The sequence below is a fragment of the Calonectris borealis genome, chromosome W, assembly GCF_964195595.1.
Source record: "Calonectris borealis chromosome W, bCalBor7.hap1.2, whole genome shotgun sequence".
NCBI lineage: Eukaryota > Metazoa > Chordata > Aves > Procellariiformes > Procellariidae > Calonectris > Calonectris borealis.
In genome coordinates this window covers 39500822-39518108 of record NC_134351.1, presented here as the reverse complement: position 1 = coordinate 39518108, position 17287 = coordinate 39500822, and the positions used below count along the sequence as shown (strand labels likewise).

At 42.9% G+C, this 17287-nt stretch overlaps 1 protein-coding gene across 6 annotated transcripts in view; it reads left to right on the top strand.

The window, feature by feature from the left end:
* The window catches only part of LOC142074849 (ceramide transfer protein-like), a 139862-nt gene that overhangs the window by 24956 nt on the left and 97619 nt on the right, over positions 1-17287 (top strand). For all 6 annotated transcript variants that reach the window (XM_075135751.1, XM_075135750.1, XM_075135753.1 and 3 more), the window contains exon 3: positions 5268-5384. In XM_075135751.1, coding sequence (XP_074991852.1) covers positions 5268-5384 — 117 coding nt within the window. The remainder of the gene's footprint in view (positions 1-5267; positions 5385-17287) is intronic.

Genomic DNA, 17287 nt, shown 5'->3' with positions numbered 1-17287 from the left:
AGCTAGGGTATACCCACCACAATAATCTAGATTCTCGTCATAGATATAGCTTGTGATTAATGTACTTGTTTGAAAGAATAAGAAGGGACAAGGATTGTTCCTAAGCAGAGGCAGAATTTTGCTGCTTGTACTCCAGCTTTGGGGAAGGAAGAGATCTCTAAAGGAAAATACAGTGATGATGCTCGTTCAGAGGAAATAATGTTAAGGGAGGATAGGACAAGGAGTAGACTATTTGGATGAGCAGTGTTCAGGCTGTATTCTGAAAATGAGCAGTGACTCCAGAAAGAAATACACTAACTTGACTAAATACTTCTCCTTAGCATTTAATAGGGCATGAGAGACCATGTTTTTAGACCTATCTTGTCTGGTAAAATTCTTACCAAGCATAGTATTAATTGGCAAAACACAGATAGCTTTTTTCCCTTAAGAGAATTTTGTAAAACCAAAGTAAACCAAAATGCATTGCTTTACAAAATGCCTTTTATAAAGCAATGATTTCTCACAATTTTGCAATAGTTCTATTGGAGGAAATAAAACAGGTAGTACTTAATATTTGCTTCCATTGTAAAATTACTCTTTTATGAATATAGTTCTCTTATAAGATCTTATGGCTGTGATAACTCAGTCCACAGAAAAGTAAATAATTTGGTGTTCTAGCAGGATGAATGTAAAAATTAGCATTAGAAGTTTCATGAAATATGGCTTAAATATGACTGGAATTTAGAAATTCAAGAATATAGTGAAATATCAAGAATTATATTCAGCAGCTGAACAGGTTTGCACATTTATCCGTGGGCAAAATCAATGTGCAGCTATACTAAATTTTTTTTAATCTTGTATTTAAAAAATTACTTCTTGGCATCACAACAAAAACCCCAATAAAAACTGGTATGTCAAAGCTTCAGGCATAAATAGTTTTATACTGCTGAATTAGGTGAGCACAATATTTGTCTTCACTCGGTTTGTATATGTTATTACAATGTATAACACTGGTGTATTGTAAGCTGCAGTTATCTTCATAGCAGTATATGGTATTATTTTGTTAATAACTGCAAACCAGTGGAGCTAGGATAGATAACAGCCTCTGTCACATTTATGCTAGTGCTGTTTCTGCCTGAGAGAGAATTAAAGAACAGTGATTCTTGTTTTCTGTAGGCCTGTATTGTTTGTCTTGTGTCCTAGTGTCCTGCTCAGTATTTTCTTAATACAAAAAAAAACTTTAAAAATTTAAAATAACTTCACTGTAGATAAGTTTTAGTTCTGCAATGGAAATAGCAGCACAAGCACCCTTAATAGTTGCGATGTACAGACTTGAGTTGGATCTGCTATGAACTGCCCTGGCTTTCCTCTGTAGAGAAAAGAAGAAATACCTTTTAGAGTAGTGAGAGAGGCTGGTTTAGCAAGCAAAAGTTTCTTTGAGTATTTCTGCCCCACCCTCATGGAGTACTCTTGAAGGTTATGAAGCATATAAAAACACTTAAACATCCCTGTGTGATTTGCCTTAAGCACTCAAACCAGTATTTTTCAAGCAGATACCGCTCTGAAGCTTGTTTCATGAATACCTCAGGCTTGAGAGCTGTATAGCAGGAAGGATTTTGTAGCAATGCAGTCAGCTATGACTCATGAGACCTGAGCTGGCTACGGACTTCCTCAGTAACTGTAGCCAAGTAAATGTTTCTTCGTGTAAACTGCTTTTTTAGAATTTAAGAGCTAGTATCAGTTGGTTTTCTACAGAAAAATCTGGGACACTTGAATACTTGTAATTGCCTTTATTTTAGCAGGATTCTCTGCTTGGAAAGAAAGCTTTGGGAGGCATACAGAAAAGATGTTTGGCGATGCTGGAGGCCTATTTCTTGCAGCGTATTCTTGCATGGAATTATGATTTAGCTGTTTTTCTTTGAAATGCTGGCTCTAGAAGAAGCCCTTGGCACATATACAGGCTGCCTCTGCCACAGACTCTTAAAGACTGCCAAACTCCCCTTTGAAAACTCTATAAAGGTTTTCAGGTGCTCCCATTCAGTGTCATGTCAGTCTGGGTTTTGTTCCCCAGTGCCCTCTCAATTTGTGTATGCTGCTTGAGGCTGCTGAGGGGTGGGGGTGTTAGGAAAAAGCAGCTGAAGTTCTCCAACCTGCTTTAGGTCCTGAGGGTAGATAGTGACTCCTACTTGCTTTCCGCTTCCCTGTGTGACTAAAACATTCCTCTCTTTGTTGCCTTGTCTTGCTTGTGAAAGGGCAGTTACACTTGAAAAATCGCTGTTTTTCCTGCAACATCTTGTCAGGTGGCTGGCTAAGAACTATACCATTTTATAATCCCTTCTGAGCATATGGAGGAAAGTGAACGCTAGACTAGAAACAGTGAACTTCAGATAAAAGGTGATCTAAATGAAATGAGGCGAGATCTACAGGAAGAAAGTAAAGGGAAGAGAAATGGAAAAACTTGAAGCAAGTGTAAGGAGCGGCTCAAACTAGTCTGAGGAGGATGTTAGAAGAATAAAGGACAGACCTGAGAAGTGGTGAATAATGCTTTGTGGTCTCTGCTAGATGCAGCTATAGAAAACAATAAAAGCATTTATAGCAAGAGGGAAACCAAGGAAGTTTGTCCAGAGCTCAGTGGGGAGAATGTAACAGATATGATACCAAAAAATTATGTGTTTGTCTGCCAAGTTATCAATGAAAATGAATTATGAACTTATTCTTGGTTGAGAAAGGGGTTAATTGGCAACAACTTGACTTGTTCTGGGTTAAGAAAAGAACAGGTCACGTGTGATTTAGATATTTTATTTGCTCTTGGTAAAATGCATATTAGAGAGCTTGACTTTCATGTTCAGTTAATTCAGGGTTCTTATGGTGGAGCCTGTCTTTAAAAAACACAGAGGAAAAGGAGGGAAATAATGGGTCTGACTTCAGTTGCCAGAAAAATATGGAAAATAGGCAATTAATTGCTAGTGGAGATTTCTTATCTTTAAGCAACTTGTCTAACAGGACCACCTGTTCAGCTGGCTTTTTTGTAATATGAAATTGCACAGTGAGCTGAGGATAACCCTAGACCTGATTTTTATGTGGCCTAGTCTCTTAACTATAGTTAATGCAGAAGTGTGCATGCAGTGAATGGCCCAGAAAGGTGTTTAAAAGTTTTAGCTAGACCTCAAGGAAAACATTTCCCTTCCTTGTCATAGCAACAGGGCATAGTTTTTCAAATATATTAAAAGTTGCTATGCAAAGAAAGGGAATACATAAACCTGCCTTTGAAAAGGGCAGAGAAGTAATGGTCTTAAATAACAATAAAAGATGTTTAGGTTAGAGATGGAAGAAAAAAATTGACAGCAAGGATGGTTGTGCACTGGAATAAGTTGTGTATGGAAGCATGGAATCAGTAGTCCTGCAGGATTTTAAAATTAGTTTTGGCAAGTCTTTCTAACTGCGTAGCATGTAATTGCTTTTAACTCCTCCCAAAGGACCTCAGAGAGAGAGATCGAGCAGAGGAATACTGTCATGGCAGGAAAAGCTTTGATAGCCAATTCTTGTACACTTGATTTTTGGGAGAATCTTCCATTGTTGTAGGTGCATATCCCCCACCACATGGCTAAAGGAGGTCCTGGTAGAGGGGTGGCTGGGAACAGGCTTATAAGCCTGACACATTGATGTGGCAGGTTTGCTACCCTAAAGCAGATAAACATCTTTCTTGTATATAGTAATAATAATGTAGCAAATGCAGTTTGAAAAAGAGGGGCCTGGACTAGAAGACTTGATGTCCCTTACATGCCTATGTTCTGTGGTTCAGTGAAGGCAAAGCAGCATATATAACCAGTTTTGAAAGTTGTTTGAATTGAATTAAGTTGAGATGGTCAAGTATTAAGGGAATTAGTAGCTGCAGTTGATTCACTTGATTGTCAGCTTTGTCAGTTGCTGGATTTTTTTTTTTTCTGTGGGAAGTTTAAATTTCTTTAAATTGAACTTAGGTTAAGATACTTGACCAAATATGTGAAAAGCGAAGCTTCAAGTACTTTTGTTAAACTCTTCCTAGCTAATTTTTTATTTGCTAGTTGGCTTCTGTTGTACTTTTCTTCCTCCTTAGTATAGTTAAACAAGAAAGATTGTATATTATGTGTAAGTAGCTTCTGATTTCCCGATCCTTAGAAAATAATTCTCACTGACACTGAACTGTTGTGCACGACACAACAAATGAGACTTGCTTTTAGGTTTTCTTTTGTGGAGTGTTTCATGAGTGATCCACAGTGCTTTAGTTGTCTGCAAGATGAATGTATTCACAGAGCAGTTCTTATGTTGTAAAGGATATTAACATGGGTAGCCTTGTCTTTGGCATCAGGAATCAATATTTATGGTTTTTCAGGTCACATCATTCACCTTAACCTTAGAGCCTGTTATCTTCCTGTGGTTACTTGTCTGTGTAACTTTGTATTCATATTCAAAAAGGTGTTCAGCTATACCTGTGTTATGTTTCGTTAAGAATAGTTTTCAATGAAGGGGAAAAAAAAAAAAGCTGTGCTCTGTGTTGGATGTTTGCTAGGGAGTAACTTTGAACTGACAGTGTCAGGGCACAGGGCAGATTAGATAGTTGTTTTGTTCCCTTGTACTTTCCTTACCAGCTTCACTGTAATGCTTGTAAGCTTTTTTGTATTTGAAGCATGTGAACTGAAAGTTAGATGCATTCGAGTGGTGATATGGGAAGGGATTGCATGTTGCTCCCAATTATCTGACAATCCTGTCTTAGTGAAGATAGTTGAGGCGGAGGGTGCCACAGCTTCCTTTAGTTGCCTGCCTTCCTTGTCATTTTGCTATAATCTGCTTTTATGGTTCTATCCTGGTGCTTTTTGCTACAATGTATGTATTTCTTCCATCTACAATCAATATTGATAGCAATAACCTTAATTTCTCTTTCCTGCTTTGAAATTTAAAAAAAAAAAGGTGTATTTTCCTGGCTGTGTCCACTAGTTATTTTGCTAAAGGATTCCTTTGGAAGTATGAAGGTTTGGTCAATGTTTGTGTGGAACTTTTTCGGGACAATTTTGTTTAATAAGAATGTACTAAACAGGCTTTTCTGTTTCAGAAGACTGGCATTTTTCATTATGTTCATTATGTATATATGTATGTTCATTATTTGAGACCGCTACATAAAATGGAGTTTAGAATCTAGGATGAATTCAAGGCAATATCGATCATTTTTTCTAATTACAGTATTTTAGAGTGTGAGATATTGTTGATCATGTTGATAATTTTAGCTATTCTTACGCTCCTTTCTTTCACAGCCCCATGACTTTGACGAATGCAGATTTGATATTAGTGTAAACGATAGTGTTTGGTACCTCCGAGCTCAGGACCCAGACCACAGACAACAGTGGGTAGATGCAATAGAACAACACAAGGTATGGGTTTTTTCTGATTTCCTTTCTCACTCCCTCATTAGATCTGGTGGTGCTTGTGGAGAGTTGTAAGCTTCACTGTACAGTCATTAAAGTACTCAAGGTATTTATGACATATAAAAGCTGCAAGATTGAAGCAGTGTGTTAAATATGTTCCAAAGGAATTGATTTGCTTATCCTTCATATATAAGAGTTTAGAGAACTGGGAGCTAACAACTGTGAACCTTTCTTGAGCGCTCTAGCTTGAAAAAGAAAAAGCTCACATTATGTTTGAGTGACTTTTTAATGGTTTTGTCCATCCTCTCTCACTGATTATTGAATTGGTTCTTATCTAGATGTTAAACTTGTTAGTCTTAGAGTCCATTCTCCTAGGTTATCATTCTGTTTTTTAGGCTCATCTCTTTCATCACTTGGCTGCTTTTACTGTATCTGATTACTGGCTTTTTTCTCCTTGTCTTTTAAGGCCCTACTGTTCATGAGCATTTTGGTTCAGCTTTCCTGATCTATGCCTTATCTCTTCCAATGAACTCTGTTACTTTCATTTTACCTAAAGGGCTTGAAGGTCAGGTATTTTTAAAGTATGTAGCACACAAAACATCTATTATGTTTTCAGATACAAGATAGGCACTGTTCCAAGGTGTTGAGTTTAACTACAATACCTAGCACAATGCAACTTCTGCATCTGGGTTATACAGGTAGAATCATATAATATCTCAAGTTGGAAGGGACCCATAAGGATCATCGAGTCCAACTCCCTGCTCCTCGCAGGACTACCTAACACTAAACCATATGACTAAGAGCATCATCCAGATGCTCCTTGAACTCTGACAGGCTTGGTGCCGTGGCCACTTCCCTGGGGACCCTGTTCCAGTGACCGACCACCCTCTCAGTGAAGAACCTTTTCCTAATGTCCAATCTGAACTTCCCCTGACGCAGCTTCATTCCATTTCCTCGTGTCCTATCGCTGGTCACCAGAGAGAGGAGATCAGCACCTCCCCCTCCGCTGCCCCCCTTGAGGAAGTTGTAGACTGCAATGAGGTCACCCCTCAGCCTTCTCTTCTCCAAGCTGAACAAGCCAAGTGACCTCAGCCGCTCCTCATAAGTCTTGCCCTCGAGACCTTTCACCATCTTGGTCGCCCTCCTCTGGACACACTCTAATAGCTTGATGTCCCTCTTCTATTGAGCCGCCCAAAACTGCACACAGTACTCGAGGTGGGGCCGCACCAGTGCAGCGTAGAGTGGGACAATCACCTCCCTCGACCGGCTAGCTATGCTGTGCTTGATGCACCCCAGGACACGGTTGGCCCTTTTGGCTGCCAGGGCACACTGTTGACTCACATTCAACTTGCCATCAACCCAAACCCCCAGATCTCTTTCCACGGGGCTGCTCTCCGGCCTCTCGTCCCCCAATTTGTACGTATAACCAGGATTACCCCATCCCAGGTGCAGAATCCAGCACTTGCTCTTGTTAAATTTCATACGGTTGGTGATTGCCCAGCTCTCTAGCATATCCAGATCTCTCTGTAAGGCCTCTCTACCCTCGAGGGAGTCCACAGCTCCTCCTAATTTAGTATCATCGACAAACTTTCTTAACGTACATTTGACTCCTGCATCCAGATCATTTATAAAAATATTAAAGGGCACTCGCCCTAAAATTGAGCCCTGGGGAACCCCACTGGTGACTGGCTGCCAGCCTGATGTAACCCCATTTACTAGAACTCTTTGAGCCCGACCCATCAGCCAATTGTTCACCCACTGTATTATGGACTTGTCTAGCTGTATGCTGGACATTTGGTCCAGAAGGATACTGTGAGAGACAGTATCAAAAGCTTTGCTAAAATCCAAAAAGAAACCACACCTACTGGCTTCCCTTGGTCGACTAGGTGGGTGACCTTGTCATAAAAGGAAATTAAGTTGGTTAAGCAGGACTTTCCCCTCGTGAACCCATGCTGGCTATGACGAATGACTGTGTTCTCTCTCAAGTGTTTTTCAATAACTCCCAGAATAACCTTCTCCATAAGTTTACCAGGCACTGAAGTGAGACTGACAGGCCTGTAATTGCCAGGGTCTTCATTCTTTCCCTTCTTGAAAATTGGGACAACATTTGCCAGCTTCCAGTTGGCTGGGACCTCTCCAGATTCCGAACACTGTTGAAAAAATAATGGAGAGAGGTTCCACAGTGACATCGGCCAGCTCTTTCAGTACCCTGGGATGAATCCCATCGGGCCCCATAGACTTATGTGCATCCAGCTGGAGCAGCAAGTCTCGAACAAGTTCAGCATTGGCTGGGAGTTTATCATCCCCCCAGTCACGGTCTTCCAACACAGGGCTCCGGGGGTCCCAGGGCCCATCATCGGTGTTAAAGACAAAGGCGAAGAAGGCATTAAACGGCTCTGCTTTGTCTATGTCCCTATTTGTGAGGTGACCGACCTCATCAAGTAATGCACCAGTTATCTCTGATCCTCCTTTTGCTGTTAACATATTTTTAAAAGCCCTTTTTGTTGTCCTTCACAGTGCTGGCTAGCTTGAACTCTAATCGAGCTTTGGCTGCACGAATTTTCTTCCTGCAGTGGTGAACAGCATCTCTGTGGTCTTCGCCTGTCCTTGCTTTCAATGTCCATTCACTTTCCTTTTCTGCCCAAGTTCTAGAAGAAGATCCCTGCTCAGCCAAGCCGGCCTTCTGCCCCGCTTGCTTGACTTCCGACACTTTGGAATTGCCTGCTCCTGCACTCTTAAGAGATGGCTCTTAAAAAGCGACTAGCATTCATGGACCCCAATACCTTCAAAAGCAGATTCCCAGGGGACCTGACTGACTAGCTCCTTCAGCAGCCCAAAGTCTGCTCTCCCCATATCCAGGGTCAAAGTTTGCTGGCAGTTTTTCTCCTGTCTCCAACGATTTGAAACTCAACTACATCGTGGTCACTGTGACCAAGACAGCCACCAATCACCGCTTCGCCCACGAGTCCCTCTCTGTTTACAAACAGCAAATCTAGGAGGGCACCTTTCCTAGTCGGCTCCCTTAGTACCTGCACCAAGAAGTTATCTTCAACGTGCTTCAGGAATTTCCTGGACCTGTTTGTGTCCGCTGTATGATATTCCCAGTTGACGTCTGGGAAGTTAAAATCACTCATAAGGACAAGGGCAGCTGATCTAGAGAGATCCCTTAATTCCTTGTGGAATAATTCATCGGTGTTACAGGAAAACAAAGTAAAATAGATATCTAAGTAGGTACATATTTTTACCTTGAGCTTCTTGAAGTATTGCTTATATAAGTACTATCTGTAATTAGGAATTTTCACCTTTTATTGGACAATCCTTACAATAAGCAGTAGATGCTCTTAAATTTAAAGTGCTGTCTTTTGATAATGGTCCTCTAAAAAAAGAAATTCATCTCAATTAGAATATTAGTCCATTTATAGCTTGGCATTTTGCATTAACTTTGATACAGAGGTAACGTTAAAACATACAAAATTAAGTTTCAAAACCAGTATTCTTTTCTGTAGTCTAATGAAAAAATACAAAGTTAACCATGGAGTGTTTTTGAGACAAAAATACTGCAATTTGGTACTCTTGCAGTACCTCAGAAACGTCTCAAGAGGATAAACCGAACAAGTTGCTGGATTACACATCCGTAGAGCTGGCATTTCAAAAACTGTTTTACAGGCATGGAGGTCTTCAGGCATGGGGTGATGGGGATGTGGAACTTGATAACCCTGGGCTGAAATTCAGACTAGGTTTGGTGAATGATTTAGCTAGTGAACTGCAGAACTTAACCGGAAGTCTGGCTAAGCAGAAATGTGGGCTGGGTCATTGCATGCTACCATGAAGGAATGAATGAGGAAAATACCCATATCCTGTTCTTGAACTCTGCACGACCTCAAAGGGGAGTCTTTCTCATGCTGTTCTTTTCCCTCTTCTAAGGCTGTCCTTAACTTTTGCTGAGTTCTGAGCTGGCAATTTTATGGAACCACCTATTTATAATATGGCAGTATTGAGTGGTAATAGTTTAGAGTTTGCCATTGTACGTGTAAATTTGGAATTGTTTTTCTGTGTCACTTGCAAAAAAAAAAGAATAAAATCTTGCATGCATCACCACTGAATTTTCTTCTCCTGCTTTACTGCCCAGCCACTATCATGAGGTATCTGTTTGCTTTTGGTTTTCTGTCTGGTATTATTGGTAAACTTAAATCATCTTATTCGACCTCCTTTTTAGATCATTAACATGTGTTGAGGAGCATGAGTTCTAGCGTTCCAAAAATTATCTCCTTTTGTGGAGAAGTCTGATGAATTATGCAGTTTTTCCACTTCAAAAAGGCTTCCTTTAATATTGATTTTGGTTTGGACAGTTTAAACTTTCATACTTTGCAAGTATTTGGTGGTTCTTAAAAAATAATAATAATTTGTACCAGATCTCTGTCTTCATATTTGAGTGCAATGAGAGGTTTCTTGGATAATTCCACTGGAGGTGCATCTGTTCCTACTAACTGTTCCTGCTAAAATACATAGGAATCTGAACACCAGAAGCCTTGGAAAAGTGCTGTATGCACATAAATAGGTGTTTGATGTGATTGAACATAAACCAGAAATGTATAAATCCAGTTTTCAGTCTGATTATTATTAATGTTTCTTAGACAAAGTGTCTCCAAATGTCTTGTTTCAATAAGATATTTTTCCAAATTGGGTGGTTAGTGCTATGTTTTCCTATAATTTTTATACATCTTTGTAGGAAAAAATGTACTGCTTCTTAATAACATCGATAGGATCTGAAAAATATATTTTCTTGGAGGCTGGACGTTCATCCCTTTTTTCATTGAATTTATACAAAGAACACTTCAATGATCCTTAGTTTTAAGTAAATTTTCACCTATCCTTTAATTTTTCTCCAGCTCTTGTGGAACCTTTATATATAAACACTTGAGTGAGAGTAGAAGTTGGACTTCTATGAGGCAAAATATCTTGTGTCCTGGTTTCGGCAGGGATAGGGTTAAATTTCATCCTAGTGCTGTGTTTTGGATTTAGTATGAGGAGAATGTTGATAACACACTGATGTTTTCAGTTGTTGCTAAGTGCCCTCCTAGTCCAAGGGCAGCTCCCATGCCTACTGACTGAGCTAGGTACACGAGATGGGAGGGAACATAATCAGGACAGCCAGCCCAGCTGGCTAATGGGGTATTCCATACCATGTGACATCATGCTCAGTATATGAGGGGTAGGCGTGATCCAGGAAGTAGGGATCGCTACTTGGTTATCAGTCAGCGCGGGTGGTGAGCAATTCCATTGTGCATCACTCATTTTGTATATTTTATCATTATCATTATTATTTTCCCTTTTCTGTTCTATTAAACTGTCTTTATCTCAACCCACGAGTTTTCCTCACTCTTACCCTTCCGATTCTCTCCCTATCCCACTGTGGGGGGCGGGGGGAGTGATCAGCTGGGCTGTGTGGTATTTGGCTGCCTGCCAGGTTAAACCATGACAGTCCTTTTTGGTGCCCAACGTGGGGCATGAAGGGTTGAGATAACGACACATCTCACACGAACGGGTTAAAACAAATTTGTTATAAGCATTCATTATATCAGTTTAGTACTCGCTGGTCACAATGTTGGTTTATTTCCTCTCAGAGTTGTTGGATCTGTTCTGGGAGTTTTGGTATGTAGCACCTTACTGGCTGTCTATACTGCTGATTATCAGTATTTATGTGGGGTTTGTCATCTCTGGGAAATGGATTAAGGTCATTGCTTTGCTATACTGTGTGACACTGGTTTATGTTATGATAAAATTATTGGTCATGAGCCTGTACTCAGCACGGCCATCATTCCTGTTCTTCGGGAGCTATCCTTTGGAAACTATTAATAATTACACTTCTTACGTCTTCACCTCAGAGGATGAATTTAGGGGGGAGACAGGATGGGACACTTTCTCCCACTTGTTCTCCTTCCCTTCCATATCTTCAGAAACTCCTTTTTCTTCTATCCTCTTCATGAAGACGTCCACAATATTCCCTGAGAATTTTGAATATCCTTGGGATGTTCAAACAAGCATGTTCATATTGCTATATCTCCTGAATGTGGTTCAGGTCTTGTTTAGGGTTAAACAACTATTCAGGAATACTGTCCAGAGATCAACCCTGGCAACAGACACCGTGACTACTCAAACCCCCACGACAGGCACTGTAGCTACTTCAACACCCACGACAACCACGGTGGCTACTCAAAGCCGGCAACAGTCACTACAGTTACTCCAACCCCCGCAACAGGCACTGTGGCTACTCAAACTCCGGCAACAGTCACTACAGTTACTCCAACCAGTGCGACAGGCACTGCAGCTACCCATACCCCAGTAACAGGCACTACAGCTGAAGCAGAGGACCAACCCTTGCTGGTATCCGTCGCCCCTGTACAGAAGAAGAAATCTTTGAAGCGGAAGTAAGGTCGTTTAGAAAAGGATGATGGAAAACCAGGGCCATCACGAGGAGGGGAGGAGGAAGAGGAAGAACTCATAAACGAGACGGAAACCACCCGATCCTTATCCCTGAATGAGTTGCGAGATATGCGGAAAGATTTCATCCGTCGTCCAGGCGAGCATATTGTTACCTGGCTGCTCCGATGCTGGGATAATGGGGCCAGTAGCCTGGAACTAGAGGGGAAGGAAGTCAAACAGCTGGGGTCCCTTGCTAGGGAAGCGGGTATTGACAAAGCGATTGGAAAAGGGACACAGGTCCTCAGCCTCTGGAGGCGACTGCTGTCAGGCGTGAAGGAAAGGTATCCCTTCAAGGAAGATGTTATACATCGCCCAGGCAAATGGACCACTATGGAGAGAGGTATCCAGTACCTGAGAGAATTAGGTGTGCTGGAGGTGGTTTATAGTGACCTGGACAACAACCAAACGCCCAAAGATCCAGATGACGTTCAGTGCACGCGACCCATGTGGCGGAAGTTGGTACGGAGTGCACCAGCGTCGCATGCCAGTTCGTTGGCAGTACTGTCCTGGGCAGAGGAAGATGCACCAACGGTGGATGTCTTAGTTAGCAGACTTCGGGATTTCGAAGAAACTGTCTCCTCCTCCCTTGTCTCGGCTGTGGAGAAACTGTCCCGGGAGGTCCAGCAACTCAAAGAGGGTATGTCCTATTCTCCACCTGTAAAGACCAGTATCTCAGCCATTAGGAGTCAGCGTTCTTCTCCTCAAGAGAGAGGATATAGAAAGTACACACCACGGGGCACCCTGTGGTTTTACCTGCGTGACCACGGAGAGGACATGAGGCAGTGGGATGGAAAACCTACCTTGACCCTAGAGGCACGTGTACGTGAGTTGCAAGGGAAAACAATCAGAAAAGGGGGTTCTCCCAGAAAAAATGTTGCTCCAGTTGTCAGGAAAAACCTGTCTCACGACGGTCCAGTTTCTATTGAACAGTTCCCCAGACAGAGTAGAAGGGCTGATCTTACTTTGGATTGTAATGAAGGAATTCTTGACTCGCGTTTGCAAGAAGTGAGCAACGGATACTATGACCAGGACTAGAGGGGCCCTGCCTCCGGCCAGGTGGAGGAAAGGGACAACTGGGTTTACTGGACTGTGTGGATTCGATGGCCTGGCACATCAGACCCACAGGAGTATGAGGCTCTCGTAGACACCGGTGCACAGTGTACCCTGATGCCATCAAGCTGTAAAGGGGCAGAACCCATTTGTATTTCTGGAGTGACAGGGGGATCCCAAGAGTTAACTGTATTGGAGGCCGAAGTGAGCCTGACTGGGAATGAGTGGAAAAAGCACCCCACTGTGACTGGCTCAGAGGCTCCGTGCATCCTTGGCATAGACTGCCTCAGGAGAGGGTATTTCAAGGACCCAAAAGGGTACAGGTGGGCTTTTGGAATAGCTGCCTTGGAGACGGAGGAAATTAAACAGCTGTCCACCTTGCCTGGTCTCTCAAAGGACCCTTCTGTTGTGGGGTTGCTGAAGGTTGAAGAACAGCAGGTACCAGTCACTACCACATCAGTGCACCGGCGGCAATATCGCACCAACCGAGACTCCCTGATTCCCATCCATAAGCTGATTCGTCGACTGGAGAGCCAAGGAGTGATCAGCAAGACTCGCTCACCCTTTAACAGTCCCATATGGCCAGTGCGAAAGTCCAATGGAGAGTGGAGACTAACAGTAGACTACCGTGGCCTGAACGAAGTCACGCTGCCACTGCGTGCTGCCGTGTCGGACATGCTAGAACTCCAATACAAACTGGAGTCAAAGGCAGCCAAGTGGTATGCCACAATTGATATAGCTAATGCATTCTTCTCCATCCCTTTGGCGGCAGAGTGCAGGCCACAGTTTGCTTTCACTTGGAGGGGCGTCCAGTACACCTGGAACCGACTGCCCCAGGGGTGGAAACACAGCCCTACCATTTGCCATGGACTGATCCACACTGCACTGGAACAGGGTGAGGCTCTGGAACACCTGCAATACATTGATGACATCATTGTATGGGGCAACACAGCAGAAAAAGTTTTTGAGAAAGGGGAGAGAATAGTCCAAATCCTTCTGAAGGCTGGCTTTGCCATAAAACAAAATAATGTCAAGGGACCTGCACAGGAGATCCAGTTTTTAGGAATAAAATGGCAAGATGGTCGTTGTCAGATCCCAATGGATGTGATCAATAAAATAGCAGCCATGTCCCCACCAACTAGCAAAAAGGAAACACAAGCTTTTTTTCTGCCTCTGGCAGAAAGCACCAGGGGAGACTCGAGGTCTACCCTTAGGGTTCTGGAGTCGGGGATACAGAGGATTCGAGGCCCGCTACACTCCAACTGAGAAGGATCTATTGGCAGCATATGAAGGGGTTCAAGCTGCTTCGGAAGTGGTTGGTACTGAAGCACAGCTCCTCCTGGCACCCCGACTGCCGGTGCTGGGCTGGATGTTCAAAGGGAGGGTCCCCTCTACACATCATGCAACCGATGCTACGTGGAGTAAGTGGGTCGCACTGATCACACAATGGGCCCAAATAGGAAACCCCAGTCGCCCAGGAATCTTGGAAGTGATCGCAAACTGGCCATAAGGCAAAGATTTTGGAATATCCCCAGAGGAGGAGGTGACTCGTGCTGAAGAGGCCCCACTGTATAATAAACTACCAGAAAATGAGAAGCAATATGCCCTGTTCACTGATGGGTCCTGTCGTCTTGTGGGAAAGCATCGGAGGTGGAAAGCTGCTGTGTGGAGTCCTATACGCCAAGTTGCAGAAACTGCTGAAGGAGAAGGTGAGTCGAGCCAGTTTGCAGAGGTGAAAGCCATCCAGCTGGCCTTGGACATTGCTGAACGAGAAAAATGGCCAGTGCTCTATCTCTATACTGACTCATGGATGGTGGCAAATGCCCTGTGGGGGTGGTTGCAGCAGTGGAAGCAGAACAACTGGCAGCACAGGTAAACCCATCTGGGCCGCTGCGTTGTGACAAGATATTGGTGCCCGAGTAGAGAACCTGGTTGTATAAGTACGTCATGTAGATGCTCACATACCCAAGAGTCATGCTACGAAGAACATCAAAACAATGAGCAAGTGGACCAGGCTGCTAAGATCGAAGTGGCTCAGGTGGATCTGGACTGGGAATATAAGGGTGAATTATTTATAGCTTGGTGGGCCCATGACGCCTCAGGCCATCAAGGAAGAGATGCAACAACTAGATGGGCTCGTGATCGAGGGGTGGACTTGACCATGGACACTATTGCACAGGTTATCCATGAATGTGAAACGTGCGCTGCAATCAAGCAAGCCAAGCGAGTAAGGCCTCTTTGGTATGGAGGACGATGGTTGAAATATAAATATGGGGAGGCCTGGCAGATTGATTATGTCACACTCTCACAAACCCACCAAGGCAAGCGCTATGTGCTCACCATGGTGGAAGCAACCAGCGGATGGCTGGAAACATACCTTGTGCCCCATGCCACTGCCCGGAATACCATCCTGGGCCTTGAAAATCAAGTCCTATGGCGACATGGCACCCCAGAAAGAATTGAGTCAGACAACGGGACTCATTTCCGAAACACCCTCATAGACACCTGGGCCAAAGAGCATGGCATTGAGTGGGTCTATCACATCCCCTACCATGCACCAGCCTCTGGGAAAATCGAACGATACAATGGGCTGCTAAAGACAACACTGAGGGCAATGGGTGGTGGGACATTCAAGCATTGGGATACACATTTAGCAAAAGCCACCTGGTTAGTCAACACCAGGGGATCTTTCAATCAAGCTGGCCCTGCCCAATCAAAACCCTTACGTACTGTAGATGGAGATAAAGTCCCTGTCGTGCACATAAGAAATATGCTGGGGAAGACAGTCTGGGTTACTCCTGCCTCTGGCAAGGGAAAACCCATCCGTGGGATTGCTTTTGCTCAAGGACCTGGGTGCACTTGGTGGGTAATGCGAAAGGATGGGGAAGTCCGGTGTGATATTGTATGTATTGATATTGTATGTATTGATATTGTATGTATTGTATGTATTGATATTGTATGTATTGATATTGTAATGATATTGTATATCATTATTTCTATGGTTGCTATCAATGGTATAACAGTAAAAATCACCCAGATTAATGAAGAATGAACTAACTCCGATGAAACCGAGCAAAGTGCAACGATGATAGAACCGGACAAATGCAGCAATACTGAAATGAGAACTGGCTTCAGGATGCAGCAGCCCAACACCACACACCATCTCTCCTGCCCTGAAAGATTGTTATGACAGATGGAGCCCAAAGTCGTGGACTAAATGAACTCAATGGACATTTTAGAGGGATGGTGCATAGACTAAGGGAATGATATCTGTGTGTGCATATATATATGTATATATAAAAAGAAAGATAGTGGTGATTAAATGAAATGTATTGAAAAAAATGTGAGTCCTAAGGACGATGTAAATGGTATAGAATAAGGGGTGGATACTGTCCTGGTTTCGGCTGGGATAGGGTTAAATTTCTTCCTAGTGCTGTGTTTTGGATTTAGTATGAGGAGAATGTTGATAACACACTGATGTTTTCAGTTGTTGCTAAGTGCCCTCCTAGTCCAAGGGCAGCTCCCATGCCTACTGACTGAGCTAGGTACACAAGATGGGAGGGAACATAATCAGGACAGCCAGCCCAGCTGGCCAACGGGGTGTTCCATACCATGTGATGTCATGCTCAGTATATGAATGGTAGGCGTGATCCAGGAAGTAGCGATTGCTACTTGGTTATCGGTCAGCGCGGGTGGTGAGCAATTGCATTGTGCATCACTCATTTTGTATATTCTATCATTATCATTGTTATTTTCCCTTTTTCTGTTCTATTAAACTGTCTTTATCTCAACCCACGAGTTTTTCTCACTCTTACCCTTCCGATTCTCTCCCTGTCCCACTGCGTGGCGGGGAGGGGGAGTGAGTGATCAGCTGGGCTGTGTGGTATTTGGCTGCCTGCCAGGTTAAACGACGACATCCTTTTTCACTGAGAAGTTCAGATTTTTATCTGCTTACTCTGAAATTTTCTGAAGGAACTTTCCTGGTCAGATTTCCATAACTGAAGCAGAAGTTCCTTGTCAAGCTATTGTTTTCAGATAAAAACTGATTTTGTTTCAGAACTTGGTTTTTGAACTGATACATAATAATTTGAATAAAATTGAGAGAGGAAACTATTTCCGGTACTAAGTAGTCATTTTGATTAACTTGAGTCTATTGCTATAGAAAGTACTGGGTTTATTTTGTTTTTTAAGCTCTTTGTTGCTTACTGAGTGGGTTGGTAGTTCTGATAGGCTGCTTAAGCTGTTTGCGAACAAAAGTATGTTTGATATTTACTGTAGCATGTCACAAGGCGGTTTATCTTTAGACTATGAAAGACAGACTGAAACTTTGACTCTTTCATTGTGCTCTGAACAGAAAAAACACTGATTTAAAATTA